Source organism: Castanea sativa, chromosome 9 (genome assembly GCF_040712315.1).
Source record: "Castanea sativa cultivar Marrone di Chiusa Pesio chromosome 9, ASM4071231v1".
NCBI classification, from domain to species: Eukaryota; Viridiplantae; Streptophyta; class Magnoliopsida; order Fagales; family Fagaceae; genus Castanea; species Castanea sativa.
In genome coordinates this window covers 28401347-28417835 of record NC_134021.1, presented here as the reverse complement: position 1 = coordinate 28417835, position 16489 = coordinate 28401347, and the positions used below count along the sequence as shown (strand labels likewise).

The 16489-nt window shown below is 31.5% G+C and overlaps 1 protein-coding gene across 1 annotated transcript; it reads left to right on the top strand.

The window, feature by feature from the left end:
* Nucleotides 1-272: 272 nt before the first annotated feature.
* LOC142610066 (zinc finger protein WIP2) lies at nucleotides 273-3031 on the top strand. The gene is made up of 2 exons (XM_075781776.1): nucleotides 273-1015; nucleotides 2283-3031. Exons 1-2 carry the CDS (start codon nucleotides 410-412, stop codon nucleotides 2718-2720), a joined length of 1044 nt encoding a protein of 347 aa, XP_075637891.1. The 5' UTR covers nucleotides 273-409; the 3' UTR covers nucleotides 2721-3031.
* The last annotated feature ends 13458 nt before the right edge of the window (nucleotides 3032-16489 follow it).

The following is a 16489-nucleotide window of genomic DNA, read 5'->3' as shown; positions in this document are numbered from 1 at the left end:
TATGATTTTGCCCTGTAAAAGGGAAATAATTAGTGTGTTTAGACATAACTTGCGACCAAATGAAATAAACCACAAACGGCCAGTAACGGTATTTTCCTAGATTCCGTTCATAAAAAAGTTATATAAAATAATAGATTCTCTCTTCTCATAATAATAATCAAAATTAGATTATTTTTTCTTAATCTCAGTCTCAGGTGATTCTATATATATATATATATATATATATATATATATATATATTCAACTTGCTTTTACTTCTTGAACTGTGTTGAGTACTGTGATCTCTCTCCACTCTCCACCGTCCACTCCCTTCAGTCATCTTGTACTTTCTCTCTCTCTCTCTCTCTATAAAAGCAAACCCACCACAGCCAAAAAACTATTCCTCTCTCTCACAGCCTTTTCAGTCACCATGGCTGACCCCTACTCAAATTTCTTCTCAGGCCTCTTCAAATTCAATCCTCTGATCCATCAATATTACCCACCCTCAAACCCTCCTCCACACCCTTCCTATGCTCACAACTTCTTCATCAACCAAAACCTTAACTCTTTTCCTTACCAAACCCCACCTCCCTCTCCTCCTCTCAGAGAAGCTCTTCCTCTTTTAAGCTTAAGCCCCACAAGACAAGAACAAGAACAAGAACAACAACAACAACAACATAAACAGGAAGAAGAAGAGGAACTACTAGTTGATAAAGAACAGTATTGCACTGCCATGGATGTGGACAAGATCAACAAACACACAGATGAAGAAGAAGAAGAAGATGAAGCTGTCACTGTTGCACTCCACATAGGGCTACCAAGCCCTAGTGCTGCTGAGATGGCTTCCATGCTCTCTGCTTCTTCCTCAGAGATCAATGATAAAGATCATGGAGATGGAGATGATTCTGGCTACTCCATCAACAGGCTCAACAAGGGTCAGTATTGGATCCCTACCCCTTCTCAGATTCTCATTGGCCCCACACAATTTTCATGTCCTGTTTGCTGCAAGACCTTCAACAGATACAACAACATGCAGGTAAGTTTCTTCATGTGAAACCATGGCACTCAAAAGGTCTCTCTTTTTCTTGCTTTCTCCTCCTTTTTCTTTTTGATTTTCAAAATAATTGAAGGAAAACGAAATATAAAATTAAATAGACCTTCCTTTTCGGTGTCTGTGACTTTCTTGCCTGATTTGAATCCTCAACTGTTCTCCTATGCTTGATTTAATGAGGAAAAAGTAGATTGAATCCAAAGGGTCTTTTTTTTTTTTTTTTTTTAACTAATATTTCTCTGAAATTTATTACCATCTTTAAGTTCATTTCTTTTGCATGGTTTTTGGGTATTGGAGTTTGAATAAATCTTTTCTGATCCCAAACTGAGCTGAGATCAGTATTCAGTACCTTCCCTTTATGTGATTGAACAATACTTGCCATGTTCCTTATGCTTTTTAGTACTTTGAAGTCTGTGCTGCACACATTGGCAGGTCTGTAGAACTGAAATCTTGCAGTTCTTTAACCAGAGGTCTCAGATCATGAGATTAATCTATCAACAAATTGAGGTCTCTATTTGAACCTTCAGTATGCAACAAAACAGTTTATGGACAAGAAAAGTCCATATATACATAGGATATTACTTCTATATATATCTTCCCAATCAAGAAATTCCCGAAGCCTCGTCTACACCTTCTATATGCTTGTTTTACCTCTTTTATTTTCTATTGCAGGCGTTGTGAGGAGAAAGAAACTGTATTTCAAATAATTTTGGTTGAACAAAGAGAAGCTTATGTTTCATACCAATTCCATTTTCCGTTAGGGTTGTATAACCTAAAATTTTCAAACTAAGGTCATTATAAAGAAGTTAAAGGTTCTTCCAAATGGCTATTTCAATAATAAATCTTTGAAATTATCAACCATTACAGAATTTAGTACCCTTATCTATTAGTTCAACAAAACCCCCAAATGTAAAGTAGGAAAGAAAATTGTCACACCTCAATCCTTAATTAAGTACATCAACAAAACGCAACTATTAGTGCCTAATTACGAAGCCAAATGAATGGATTGAATACGGTTTAAGAACTTCTAGATTTTTTTATAATAATTTAATTGTTATAATAAGTGGAGGAAGGAAGGTTTGAACTTTGGTTTTCCTTATGGAGAATAGTCAATACCACTAAGTTACAAGTCTCTTAGCATTTGTTGTTACTCCAATTTATAAGGTCATTGTGTTAATATTTTCTTGGTTTTTTTTTCTTGTTTATTGTTAAATTTAATTATTAATCTTCTTGTTGTTACTTAATTTCGTAGATGCATATGTGGGGGCATGGTTCTCAGTATAGAAAAGGGCCTGAATCTCTGAGGGGCACCCAACCAACAGGGATGCTTAGGCTTCCTTGTTATTGTTGTGCACCAGGGTGCAGGAACAACATTGATCACCCAAGAGCAAAGCCGCTTAAAGATTTCAGAACTCTTCAGACGCATTACAAGAGGAAGCATGGAATTAAGCCATTCATGTGCAGAAAATGTGGCAAGGCTTTCGCGGTGAGGGGGGATTGGAGAACCCATGAGAAGAACTGTGGGAAGCTTTGGTATTGCATTTGTGGGTCTGATTTTAAGCACAAGAGATCTCTTAAAGACCATATAAAGGCTTTTGGAAGTGGCCATGCAGCATATGGCATCAATGGCTTTGAAGAGGAAGATGAACCGGCATCCGAAGTAGAGCAGGATAATGAGTCCATGCAGTAGTGAAATCAAAGAAATGGGGCATTAGTACTTGTCAAGCATTTAAGCTTAGGAGCTCATTGCCATGAATATAGCCATGGCTTTTAGTAAAACTAAATTATAAACTTCAATTTACTTAAAGACCCAACTTTAGTTTCTTTTCTGTTCTTTCCTCTTTTTTTTTTTCCTTTTTTCTATAGCTTTGTAGGATCCAACCGTATAGGCTAAGTTTTTGTAAATCCATTTTCCTTTCGACTCGTGTTCATGACTTCTCCTTCCTCCTATTGACCTTCCTGTCCTTGACAATGCTGATTCAATATATTTATATGTGTGTGTGTGTTAATATATGGTACAAAACCAAAAAGTTGTACTTAATTAATGATACTTAGAATGCGTGAAAGTTGTGATTTTGAAAATATATAGTAGGGAAAACCTAAAGTTTTATCTTTTTCTTTTAATCTTTTTTTTTTTTCCCCAATAAGGAAGACATAATGTCCCGGGTCATTTTTCAATCTAATTTGAAATGTCTTCCAGGAGAATCTTTATTATTGAGGGTAGGGTTTTGTCTTTGCAAAACTCAGACTGGGATAGGGCTTTGTCAAGATCACTGCGGATTGTATAATAATAGGAATAGCTATATCTTTTATTTTATTTTGACTAATAAAAAGCTTCTTTTTTGTGCGTGGAGAATCTAGTAATAAAAAACTAGATGTCTGAATTGTATAATAATAGGAATAGCTATATGTATTAATCCTTGTGCTCAAATCTGATATATAATTATATGGGGGTGTATCTACATAAGTATGTACAAGACATACATGCGATATAAGTACAAGCATGTCTATATAAAGTAGTAATTTATTGATCCAACTTGCCGACAAAAGAAGGGTTTACACACGTAGTACGAAAAGATAGCAAATAAGGAAGCCTTGTTTCAAATAATAAACCTCCCTCTCTTTTTATTTATTTATTTATTTATTTATGAGAATAAACCTACCTCTCAACTTTAAGGAAGCAGATAATTGATACATACAAGAATAATTTGTTGTGGGGTATAATTTCAGAACTTTTTTGGCTTAAATAATGCATTTTCATTTTAAGATCCCCTCCTCATATTGTCTTCATCAATTCACAAATCTTAAAAATGGGTAGCGAAGGATGTGAATAAAGCAAAACTCTCAACGGAAACCTAGCCAGAAAAATGGATAACAAGACAAGGTGTGAGTATATTTTTGCAGAAGTATAGTTGAGAAAGTCTTTTCATCCTCAAAATAAATAGCACCTTTTTGTTGGGGGTGCATACGATGCCCTCTTGCTTTGGTTAGTGGAGGAGATGTTTTTGTCGATGGATGGAACATATACCATTTGAGATTCACTATTGCTTGGAAAATTCAAACCAAATGATTAGCTTTTGAGGTGAGACACGGGTAAATATAATATAGCAGTAAGGATAGAAAGACATTATCAGGAGCAATAATAATAATAGTACTGGTTATATGAGATGTTTCATGTTTGTGAGGTTTAGGGGGATTGAAATGAAAGGGGATGGATCTTGTTGGCAGCTTTGTTTTTTTATGTGTACATGTGTGTGAGAGAAAGAGAGAGCAAAAAGGTCAGCTAGACTGAAAACTGTGCAATACTGTGGTGACCAAGCTGTATTGTTTCGGCTAATTTTGCAACAAATACTGATGCCTCCTACAGTGCATAGATACATCTCTTCTGATGGATAAACTGTAGACTGAAATGACATATCAATAAATCTTTGACCATCTCTCTCTCTCTCTCTCTCAAGCTGGTCTGAAATGCAGCCTGCAATTCTTGTTGGTAAATAAATGTAGCAAAGTGTTCAAGAACAATAATAATGACAGTGTGAGGGATACTAGCATTATTGGAGATACTATGAGAAAAACAAAAAAAAATTCATATATACATTGTTTTTTTTATGATTATTATCTTTTGGGTTTTAGCAAGTTGCGTCGCTTTTGTCTTGACAACAATGATCTTTTGTGTAAAACCGTGACCATCGCAAAGTTAACTCACTGACCACTGTCAGTGGGTGACCATGTGGGTTTTCTAATTCCTTTGATTACTGTTATGAAGTATTACCAGATCTGAACAGTAAACTAGAACTAAAAGCATTTATTCACCATCAATATCTTCCCTTTGTTGGGGAGACCAATACCCTACCAGAATTGACCCTTGGGCCACTCCTCTTTCCACTATACATCTCTCTCTCTCTCTCTCTCTCTCATCCTTTAATTTTTGTACTGCATGAGATGCACTGTACATGTGAGTCTGCACAAAATCGTACCTATACCACCAATATGTCTGATACTACGTGATAACACAAGGGTCAGTGCATGAGGGCGTGTATGTATACATAATACATACACACCACTTCAGTTTTCATGTATAACATATTCGATGTATGTATACAGAATACATACACACCACTTTCATGTCCATTTTATCTCATCTATCTAATATGATAAATTATAATTGATTGTCTATTATTATTATTATTATTATATAAATTTATTATTTTTTCTTTACTATTTACAAAGTTACAATCATAATCTGTTATATAAAACAATTGTAGGAAAGTGTACGTAAAGATTTGTGGTACTAGTATTACTGTTTCATGTATATTTGCTTGTTTTAACAATATGTTGGATTTTTAGATTGGAGATTGATTAATGTTAGGTTTGGTATTGGGGTGAATTTAGAGAGGATGAAAAATAAAAAATAAGATAAAGAAAAATGTTATTTTTCATTGTTTAGGTGAAATGAAAAGGGAGAGAAAAATAGGGAGTTGACGGGGTTTTCTACCTAAGCCCACTTTGTTTTTCCTTTTTATTTTCAGAAAAAAAAAATGACAGTAAAAAGAAGAGTATAGAATTATCCTTCTTTTTTTCTACCGTCTCAAAAAAAAAAAAAAAACCTTATGTTTCTTGGCTTTTTTTGATTTTGATTGCTGTGTGTTGATTTATTAATATTATTATTATTATTATTATTATGGAGGTTACACGTGAATGCAGGCATAAATTTGTCCTTAAATTTTGTGTCTTGTGCTTGCTTTAATTGTTTGGCTCTCCTGGCTCTTTGAAGAGGGAGATGGCTAGTTCCCTAAAGCTAGCCTTTTCTTTTAAAATCTAATTAGGTTAATCTTAATTCATTAAAAAAATAGCTCATTTGATTATCTTTATTTATTTTTCCTTTTCTAACAGAACCTTGGTCTAAATCCCAAAACGCTTTCCTTCTCTTTTACCATTATTATCTATGTTACTTCTATAATTCCGTCATACGGTTTTTAGAGAATAGTGTCAAGGAGACCAAGATCTGTAGACGAGAATATGTATATAATTTGCTCTTCTCCTTTGTATTCATATTCCAATACAAAGAGACAGCTTTGTCTCCCTCGGTTGGAATCATTAGCTTTTCCTTGCGTTTTATATATGTTTTCAAACGCCCTTTGCCTAGCAAAACAAAATCCACCTATCTTCTGTTATTAAAATATAGTTCTGCAAAAACAGCAATAGAAAATTGAAAATTTAAGAAAAAAAGAAAAGCTAAATATAAAACAAACTATATAAGTTTTTCCAGATTTAATTTCAGTCATTTACTTTTGCTTTTTTTCATTTTAGTTCTCTAACTTTTAAGTTTATTCAATTAAGACTTTTTCATCAACTTTTGTTATATGTTGTGGTTAATTTTTCAATTTTTTAAATTTTTCTTAAATTTTTTAAATTAAAAAATCAATTAATGATTGAAAAATATTTTCCAGATTTTTTTTTCAAAAAATTTTAACAAAAGTTATCGAAAAGGTCTTAATTGAACAAATCTAAAACTTAGAGAACTAAAAGGACTAAAAGCAAAATTAGAGTGACTGAAATGAAATCTGAAGAAAGTTAGAGAATCAATTTTACATTTTAACCCAAAAAAAAATATTAAAGGTTAGCAATGTAGGAAAGAATTTTCTTTTTTTATTCTTTTATTAAAGAAGAAAATTTAAACTACACCGCTATTTGAAGTTTGAACACAATGTTGTTCAATAAAATTTTAAAGTGGTTGCAGGGTTTCCTACTTTCATAAGATAAAATAAGAAGAGTCTGATCTTCAAAAAATTTCTAGAAGAGATTTTTCGTCAAATCTAGCCTAAAAACTATTTTAACTAACTTATTTGCAGATACTCGAACATTAAACTCAATATTTTTTTATTTACTCTATTTAAATATTATTTTTCTCCCTCTTTACACTCCCCCGTCCTTAACCCATTTTGGCCAAGGCACCACAGAGACCACTGCCTAAGCCAGCCACAAAATTTCCACTCCAACCCAACCACAAAACCCTCACCTGACTCAACCTCAACAATTGTATGACCCAGCCAAAAAGTCACCGCTTGATCTACCCTCAAAACCACATCCTAACCTAGCTGATTTGTGCATGAGAGAGAGAGAGAGAGAGAGAGAGAGAGAGAGAGAGAGAGAGAGTGAGAGAGAGAGGAAAACCCAAAATTGCCACTAAAAAGAAAAACCCATCCACCACCAAGTTGCCTCCAGAAACCTAGACCTTAGCCCACCACCATCCTCCACCATCATCAATTTGTGCATGAGAAAGAGTGATGAAATAAAAATAAAACATTTAATTTAGCTTTGGTGAGGATCAGTGTCTCGCTATTTGTATCAAATTGTCACTCATTGTTAACTTTTTTTGTTAGTTTATTGAGCCAGATGCTTGAGGTTTTTGTGGGTGTTTAGCATTAGACTAGTTTAACTAGCCTGATGAGAATACTTATACCATATAATAAAAACTGTGACTTGACATTAAGGTTGTATCAAGTGGATGTTTATTATTATTGTGGGTGTTAGTTAACTCAACTAGTAAAGTCTCTTATTATCAAATAAGAGGTTTGGAGTTTGATCACTGTTTATACAAAAAAACTAATTGGTGTCTTAGTTTGATGATAAAAAGCTATTATTAGGAGCAGACGTTATAAGTGAAAATTATCTCTCAAAACTAGTGGATGTTTATTTTTTATTTTATTTTTTCATTTTATGGTATATGGACAGTCCTTTTTCTCTTTTATTTTCCACATTTAGGATTGATATGTATATATAATTTCCTCACTACACTGTAACAGCATTAAAACTGTGAAATTAATTTTTACTCTAGGTGAACTTTATTGCTAAATTTCCAAAAAGTTGAAGCTAGAATTTCTATTAAAATTATTTTATAAAAAGTTCAAAATAAATTTTAAAAACAAATTTTTGTTTTATGATTTAACGAAATTTTAGTTTTGATGAAATTTAGTATTACATGATGATTGGCTTCTATCATATAACCTAGGTTTTTTATTATTATTATTTTTCAATTTGAATGATATATATGAAATTTTTTCTCACTTTATATCAAAATTTTAATTCAATTTTGCATTGCAAACAATAATAATTATTAAAAAAATTATTGACTAAAAGAAAAGGTTTTATTTTTAATTATCGAATAAAAATTAACCATCACAGGATGTGGCTTGATGGAAAGTGTCCTCGAATTACTTCACTTGGTGAGTAGTCGAGTGATAGCACCAACAAGATCCCGGTGGTATACCGTATACATGGTATCTAACTATTACTGTCACGTGGCGTAAGGTTGATAAGTCCACACCAAAGATGCTAAAGGTGATTCATGTCACACTAAGAAAATAGGGCATCGCTTATAGTAACTAAACAAATACTCTCTCTCTCTCTCTCTCTCTCTCTCTCTCTCTATATATATATATATATATATATATATATATATATATATATAGGATTGGGTTCAAGTTACACCTAGTGTAACTTGAAGTAATGTTACACCACTTAATATTTTTTAATTAGATGTGAATTTTAATAAATCCACTGTTAGATTACGTTATCTTCGTATATTCTCTATGCTTAGAAAATTTAATGATGATAAAAAATCAATAGTCATGTCATCAATCAATTGTTTAAATTTAAGTTTTTATAGTTTAAAATAATATATAAAAGATGAGTTTATGGATTAAATCATAAATTACATCCAATTAGCATGAAAATTAGCATATGTAGGGGTGATAGGCCCAATAGTGTGCGTTAGGCTGTGGGCCTTGTCCTAGGACACCTAGTAGTCCGAAGAAGAATAAACGTCATTGCGGAAGTCCATGTTAGTGAATAAAGAAAGGGGTCTAGTCGTGAGGGTTCAGGAAGGAGGTCCGAAGACAAACGACACCTCGGCTAATCAAAGCAGGGGTCAGAAGGCATAGTCTGCCATCAAGAGCAACACTCCAGAGGTTTCTATTGATAAGGATAAATATCAGGAAAGCATAGGATAAAAGGAAACTAAGAAAATATCTAAGAGAAAGCTGCTACCACCGCATTAAATACTCTACAGCTAACTCTTTGGCTACATTAATGTAGATGTGATACCTAAACAGTGATATTCAGCCTTACAGCTACTCCCAAAGACTTCAAGAAGGTGCTGATGGGACAAGAATCAAAGTCAACAACTTGACCTACACGTGGAGGGTGGAGATGAAGAGAAAAGAAGAGAATATAAGGAAAAAAGACACCATTATAGAGGGCGATCGGAAAATGGATAGAAAAACACTGTAGTAACAAGAGCTGGACTTGTAATCAAATTCAAAGGAAATATAGACAAGAACTAATCTCCTCGGATTGAGCCGATGATGATTTTCTTTGGATAAAACAAGTATATTTTTGTTTTCCTGTCATTTGAGTTTGTTATAATTGTTATCCAACTCATTAGAGCCTAGTTTTCTAACTCACTCTCTACAAATTCATTGTATTGGGCTCTTTGAACCTAGATCTTTTTACTTTTTGGGCTTAGGAACCAAACTATGTCCTTACAACATGCATTTTAAAAACATATAGAATATGTAATTCAACGGTTGGATTTTCAAAATATAAATTTAATAACAAGTTGTTGGGTAGTGTAATATTGCTTAGAGTTACACTAGGTATAACTTGAACTCAACTCATATATATAATAGTCTAATAATAAATGGACCAACTGTAAGAAGGCTAATTTGAGGTACTTTTGATTCTCAAAGTATATGAGACAACTTTGTTTGAGAGGCCCCAGTGAGCAAAAAGAAAAAGGGAAAAAGGCAAAAATAATCTTGACCCATAATCACGTACCTTTGAAAAGAAGAAGAAAAAAAAGAAAGATAAAATAAATAAAACAAAAGGAAACAAAAATCCTTCTTTTGGACTATACCTAGAGACCTCTTTTTCCCATGATCATTATCCATGACATATGCCTATACTTTGATCCATTTTCTTCTGCTAAAGTTATCTTGCTTTGATGCTGGGAGATTCTCCAAGTTGTAGGTGCATGTTGGGTATCTTTGTTGGTGGAATATATAGAAAAACTTGAAAGAGAAGTAATCAAGCATACTTCAACAACATACACACGCCACGAGAGAGAGAGACTGAGCTTCTTCTTTTTTTTTTTTCCTTTCTCTCTGCTCAAAGTTAGGGAGAAAAGTTATGTTTGACGTTCATGCCTATCAAATCATATAGGTATAATCTAGTTTTTAAAAGGGCTATTTGGAACATGTAATCAAGGTCTATTTGCAGAAGATCCTATTAAAGATAAACAACTATAAAGCCTAAGAAACCCGCAGCCAAGGCCACTCATTAGTCATTAGTAGCAAACCCACACGAACAACCTTTAAAAAGTACCTCAAAGTATTATGGCGATTCCATGCAATTTTCAACTAGGCAGAAGAGAACAACCTTTATAAATTTTATGTTTGTTTTGACATGTGGATTCAGTCATTAAGTTTTCTGAGTCATTTATAGCTTATGATAATATATATGCATGTATGGTTTTCTATCTTGTTATTCAATCATTTTATTTTGGAGGACAGGAGGAGTGATGAGGTGGCTATAATTAAGTAACCTAAACATATAAAAAGGATCATGACCAAGTTATTATGCCCAGCGTAACTTTAAGTAATATACATCTCTTAATTTATTTTATTGACTTAATATTTTAAAAATCTCAATTTTTAGATTACATTTTCTCTATGCTCTTAAAATTTATGCTGAATTTTATGTTAATTAGATGTTATTTATTATCCAATCCATAACCTCATCTTTTATGCATAATTCAAAAATACAAGATGATCTAGGATTAAGAATTATCTTATCTATAGATGCACCAATAGATAAGATAATTCTTAATCCTAGATCATCTTGTTGAAATTTAACAAGCATAGATGGTATAAAGGAAAAAATTACAAATGGGCTTGGGGCCCTTCCAAGACCCATGAGCCAATCACACACAGAAAGCTAGTTTATATTGTTGTAACACCAGTAAATTTTGGCCAAAACACAACCTGCCTAGCTTTGTGTAGCTTGCAAAACACTCTGCTAGCTTTTAATTTATATAGAGACTAGAGAGTGATTATATTTTTTAAAGTGTGTAGTACAATAACCAATTTTGCTGATGATTTCCTCTAAGAACCACTAATTAATCCAAGTAGTTCTCATAATTTCATTACATATCTACTGTAATAGAAAATTAATGTCGATCTGTAATACCAAACGACTATTCCGATTTCAACTTTAGCTTTGTTAGGATTTTGATAACTAGTCATCACAATTCACAATCATTCATAAAAATATAATAATTCATTGCACAAAATTTGTTCAAAGATGTTGTGAAAATACCTTTTCATGGAATATAAAAGTATACCATACCCTTGGCCGATATGAAGTGGTATTGCTAGCATCTTCTATATATCCGAGTTAAAATTCTCTGATGTCTACCTTTAGTCAAATCTAGTTTTGACTGGCTAATCACACAGCTTGGATCAATGCTTTGGTGGGTCGTATCAGATATGGGATGTAGGTCCCATTGTAGATGATAATTCCCATGATCATAATATCTTGCCAAAAACCAGATCAATGAAAAATTAAAGGGGAAACTTTTTCTTTCAGAAAGAGCACTTTCACCAGCTTCCTAGAAGGATCCTATCCCCGCAATTAATACATTACACACATAACAAAAGTGGAAAAGGAAAGGTGAAAAGCAAAAATATGTCCTATATTTTTTTTGTAACAACAAAAGAAAATCATCAAAAGGAGAGAGAGCGAGAGATTCTGACTATGGAAAGGTACAGTAGAAAATCTTGTATAGTTCAAAAAAAAAATGTTTTGAGAAGAATATAAAAAAGTAATTGGATTTGGAAATGAAAGTAGAACCTACACATCAACGCCACTAAATTCAGAAACTTTTCTTCATGAATTAGAAGCAAGTTTCTAAGATTGACCCTTTTAATTCCCATATAACACAATTATGAATAGAATTATGGATGAATAATACAAAAGGCAGGCTTGAAAACGAATATCGAAAATAGTTTGGAAATGAACACAAAAGAGATAAAAAACTAAACTAACAAAACATAAACCCCCCATCAAATTTGACATTCCACGCATAGGAGATGGCAAGATTTTGATTTGAGTTAAGTTTCAAGGATATATACCTGAATTGGGCTTAAAGAACCTCTACTTGGACTAGAGTTTTAAGGATCTTTACATGAAGTTGGATTGGTTAGATTTGGGTGGCTGTGACTGTGGTCTGCGGTGGTTGGGTTCCTATTTATGGATTTGGTTCATGGTGGTGGGCTTTGTAACAATGGTGGTGAGGCGGTGGTTGTGGTAAAATGTTTAATTATTATAATTTTTTAATTGTTATATATTTATGAATTGTTTCGATATTACAATATTTTTACAAAATGTTGATGTGGTCAATCTCTTATTAATTTTCATCTAGACTCACCATTAATATTATTTTTTCATTCATCAATAATCATTCACTACATAAGCAGTGTGTAATATTTTTTGTAAAAGTTTGATCTCTACTCTTTAGCATTATTCTTTTATTTAAATGAAATTTATGTTTATTTTTAGACTTTCTTAAATATATATATATATGTATATTATCGAGTATGGGGGCCATAATGATAAGGTTCTTTTAAAAATTTTCAAATTATTTAGGATAATTCCAAAAAAAAAGTCCTTAATTTTTTTGAAAATTTTTGGAGGGGCCAAGGCCCCCCTCAGTCATGATGATGGTCTGCCACTGACCTACTTAGACTTGATCTCAACCTAAATTTGAGTCTTAAGGGCAACCCCAAAATTTTTTTGTTCAAGGATTGGTTGTTGTTGTATCTTTATATAGATATATGACGTGAATGGTGGGTTCCAATTAAGAAAGTAAATTTCATACCAGATGTTGTTTCGGTTTGGTTAAGAAAAGAAAATATTTCAGTACAGGTTCATACCCGTGTACCACTATTAACACACACACACACACACACGTTTGTATTTATTTATTTATGTAAGAATGAATTAATTTTTATGTTTATTAGCAAAAAAATTAAAATTCACATATTTTATAAGCCTAAATATTAGCCTAAGTACATTAACCAATATATTAGCTTAAATAACATGTTTTTTTAATAAAAAAACCAAAATTTTAACATTTTTTTACTTCTTTTCTATTTTACTGGCCGTAATGCCAATATTAGTCGAAACACTAGAAATATGCCAAGTACAGCCAAAATAATTTGGTACATTTTGAAGGAGTACCATTACAATAGTACCGATTTAATTGCTGGTACAATATATTTCTCCAGTATGACCTAACCAATATGATATTGATTTTTCTAGTTTCAATTAGCTCAACCGATAAAATCTCTTATCGTCAAACAAAAAATCTGGGGATCAATTCTCACCTGTACCAAAAAAACTAATTGGTGTCTTAATATTATAATAAAGAGCAATTAGCAAGAGCATATCCCATTGATTACCATTGGATTTTTTTTTTTAAGAGAGTTTCAACCTATGGCATCCGCTTCTGATGATAGCTTTTTATCATCAGACCAAGACACCAATCAGTTTTTGGTGTAGGCAGGAATTGAATCCTAGATATCTTATACAACCATAAAAGATTTTACCAGTTGAGCTAACTGAAACCTACATTGATTACCATTGGTTGAAACTATCTCTTAAAAGAGACAACATGAATGGTTGGTAGATTCATGATTGGAATCACAACATAATTTAATTTATAATGAAAATACTAAGTAAAACCCCAAAATTTTTGTTAATAATTGAAGATAACTACAAAAAACTTCAAAAAGAAAGAAAACTTCGTGTCCTAGATACAAACTGAAATAAAATAGGATACAATTCTAATTTTCATAGTTACAATTTAGTAAAAAAGATTACAAAAATGAAATTACGTGGATTTGACTGTATCTATATATACCCCCTAGACTAATTAATTTCACAGCTAACTTAAGGAGTAGGAAGTAGCTCAGCAATTACTCCGTTTGGTCTACGAATTAGTTTTTTGTGGTACAATAGTTAATATATACAAACCTACCAATCCATCACACAATTAAATAAAATCGAAGGAAAATTGACAACATTCACATTCATTATCCAATATGATATTGGATACATAGACAAATCGTGTGAATTGTATCGTATCGTAAAATTGTACGTACGATATATAGACAAATACTTTAAAATGAGTTTTTTTTTTTGTTAAAATTTGTACTTTTATTTGAATCTAATAAGTTATTAGACTTGTTTTAAACACAAAATTATTAGGTCACTTAATTTAACCTAATAAAATAACATATTCATAATTTTTTTTTCCTCTCTTTTTTCTACAAAATTTGGACTACACAGTATACACTTACACTTCACTTTAATATTTACAAATTTATTTTCTATACTATGAATAAGATATTAATTGAAAATATAATTATTTTTATTTTTTTTAATTATTGTTATAAGTCCAAGAAACTAGAATGCCAAAAAGATTTTTTTTTTTTAATTATTAAAATAAAAAGAACAAGAAGAGATAGTAAATGTTAATGACGATGAAGAATATTTTAATGAAGAAATAAATTTGCAAAATGATAAACATGATGATAGTATTGACTTAAATGGGGCTGATTAGACAATATGATGAAAATAAATTAATTTTTGGGTCATTTGTTATATATTATCACTTTTGAATTTAAGAAATTTGAATATGCATCTTATAAACACGTGCTAGTTTATTTATTTAGTTAGCTTGTTAAATATTATTACATAAGTGATGAATAAATTAGTCATTAGCTAAATATATTCAAAATTTACAATGAATATACTCTTTATATATGTATATCTATAATTTTTTATAAATTCTATTAAGTATTTGTATATCTTACGATACACGATACAATACGATACACAATATGAAAAAAATCAAAAATCGATTCACGATACTATTTACGTTTTGAAAAATATGCCAATATCCATCACACAAAAATATTAATAAATAAATGAAGAATTTAACCCAGCACAACACATATTATTAATTAAAATATGCTTAAAATTAACTATTTCTTTGCAAACGAACATGCATGGACATCGTTAATGTGCTTGAAAATGCTAAAGTGATATCGTATATGTGAATTCTATATGAAGTATGGAAATGTTTGATACAACCTTTAATTGTTACGGGTTTTACTTTTAATGAAAACTTTTTTAATTATTTGATGAATGCCGTGTGAGAAAAATGTTTGGACTTGCCCTAAATGACGTGTGGCAAAATGTTTGGAATTGAAAACCAAGTATTATATTGAGATTCTTTTCAAAAAAAAAAAAAAAAAAAAAGAAAAAGAAAGAAAGAAAGTATTATATTGAGATTTCTCATTGTTTCATGTGATACAAAGTCAAATGACTACATGCTACATGCTAGAATTTCAAATGTTATGCAAAACAATAACATTATTTTATCTGAAATTTTGTGTAATTTTCTATGAAACAAAATTATTTACATTATAGACACATGAAATCCATCCAAATAAGAATCCTAATATAACATTGGAGAAAATTCCACAAGCAAATGATATTCTCTACATGACCTAGTCTATCATTGTACGTAAATGTCTTAACCTATTATGATCTATGGTGGACCTACATGATGAATGAACATTTTATTATGCACTCCATAGAAGTACAAATGATTATGAAAAGAATGATTTAAGAAAACTACACAACCAAAATCAAACTATGACCATCACATGTTATTAATTGATTGACAAGATTTTAATCTAAATACAAATAAAACTAAGACATCACAGAATATTTTTAAACCAATTGAAATTAAGAAAATTTTAAACTTCTTTCAAGAACCAATCAAAATAAATAGAATTTAATTCGATGCATGACTGCTCATCTTGGAACCATTTTTAAACCAATGCAAAAGGTTAATTTCTTCACACATTTTAATTAAAATTCTTGATTTTACTTTGTAAAAAGACCATTAGGACCTAAAATTCCATAATGACCTGCTATGTTATAATTTTCTTTTCTTTTCTTTTAAAAAACCCTAGGTAAAGTATGGAATTTTTACATTTATGTGATAGTTAAAATGTTGCTATTAACCCCTCTAAAATATTATTCCCTAAAGTCTCTATGGATTTTATTTTTCATCCCTAAAATTTTTGATAGTTTATGGGTAAAAATGAGATCAAAAAAGAACTTTTTTCAGTAGTTTAGGGATGAAATACACACACACACACACACACACACACACACACACACGGGCCACAAACCAAAGCCTAGCCCAAGATCATGGCCCATTTAAGCCAGGCTCACCCAAGTTGCACTGAATGCTGCTGAAAGGCCCGAACTAACCATTAGTTGTACTGAACTATGATGAAAGGCCCAAACAAAGCATAGTCC

Coding starts and splice junctions, on each gene's coding strand:
- LOC142610066 (XM_075781776.1), top strand. CDS start 410: ATGGCTGACCCCTACTCAAATTTCTTCTCAGGCCTCTTCAAATTCAAT. Junction 1,016..2,282: donor ACAGATACAACAACATGCAG/GTAAGTTTCTTC, acceptor TTAATTTCGTAG/ATGCATATGTGGGGGCATGG.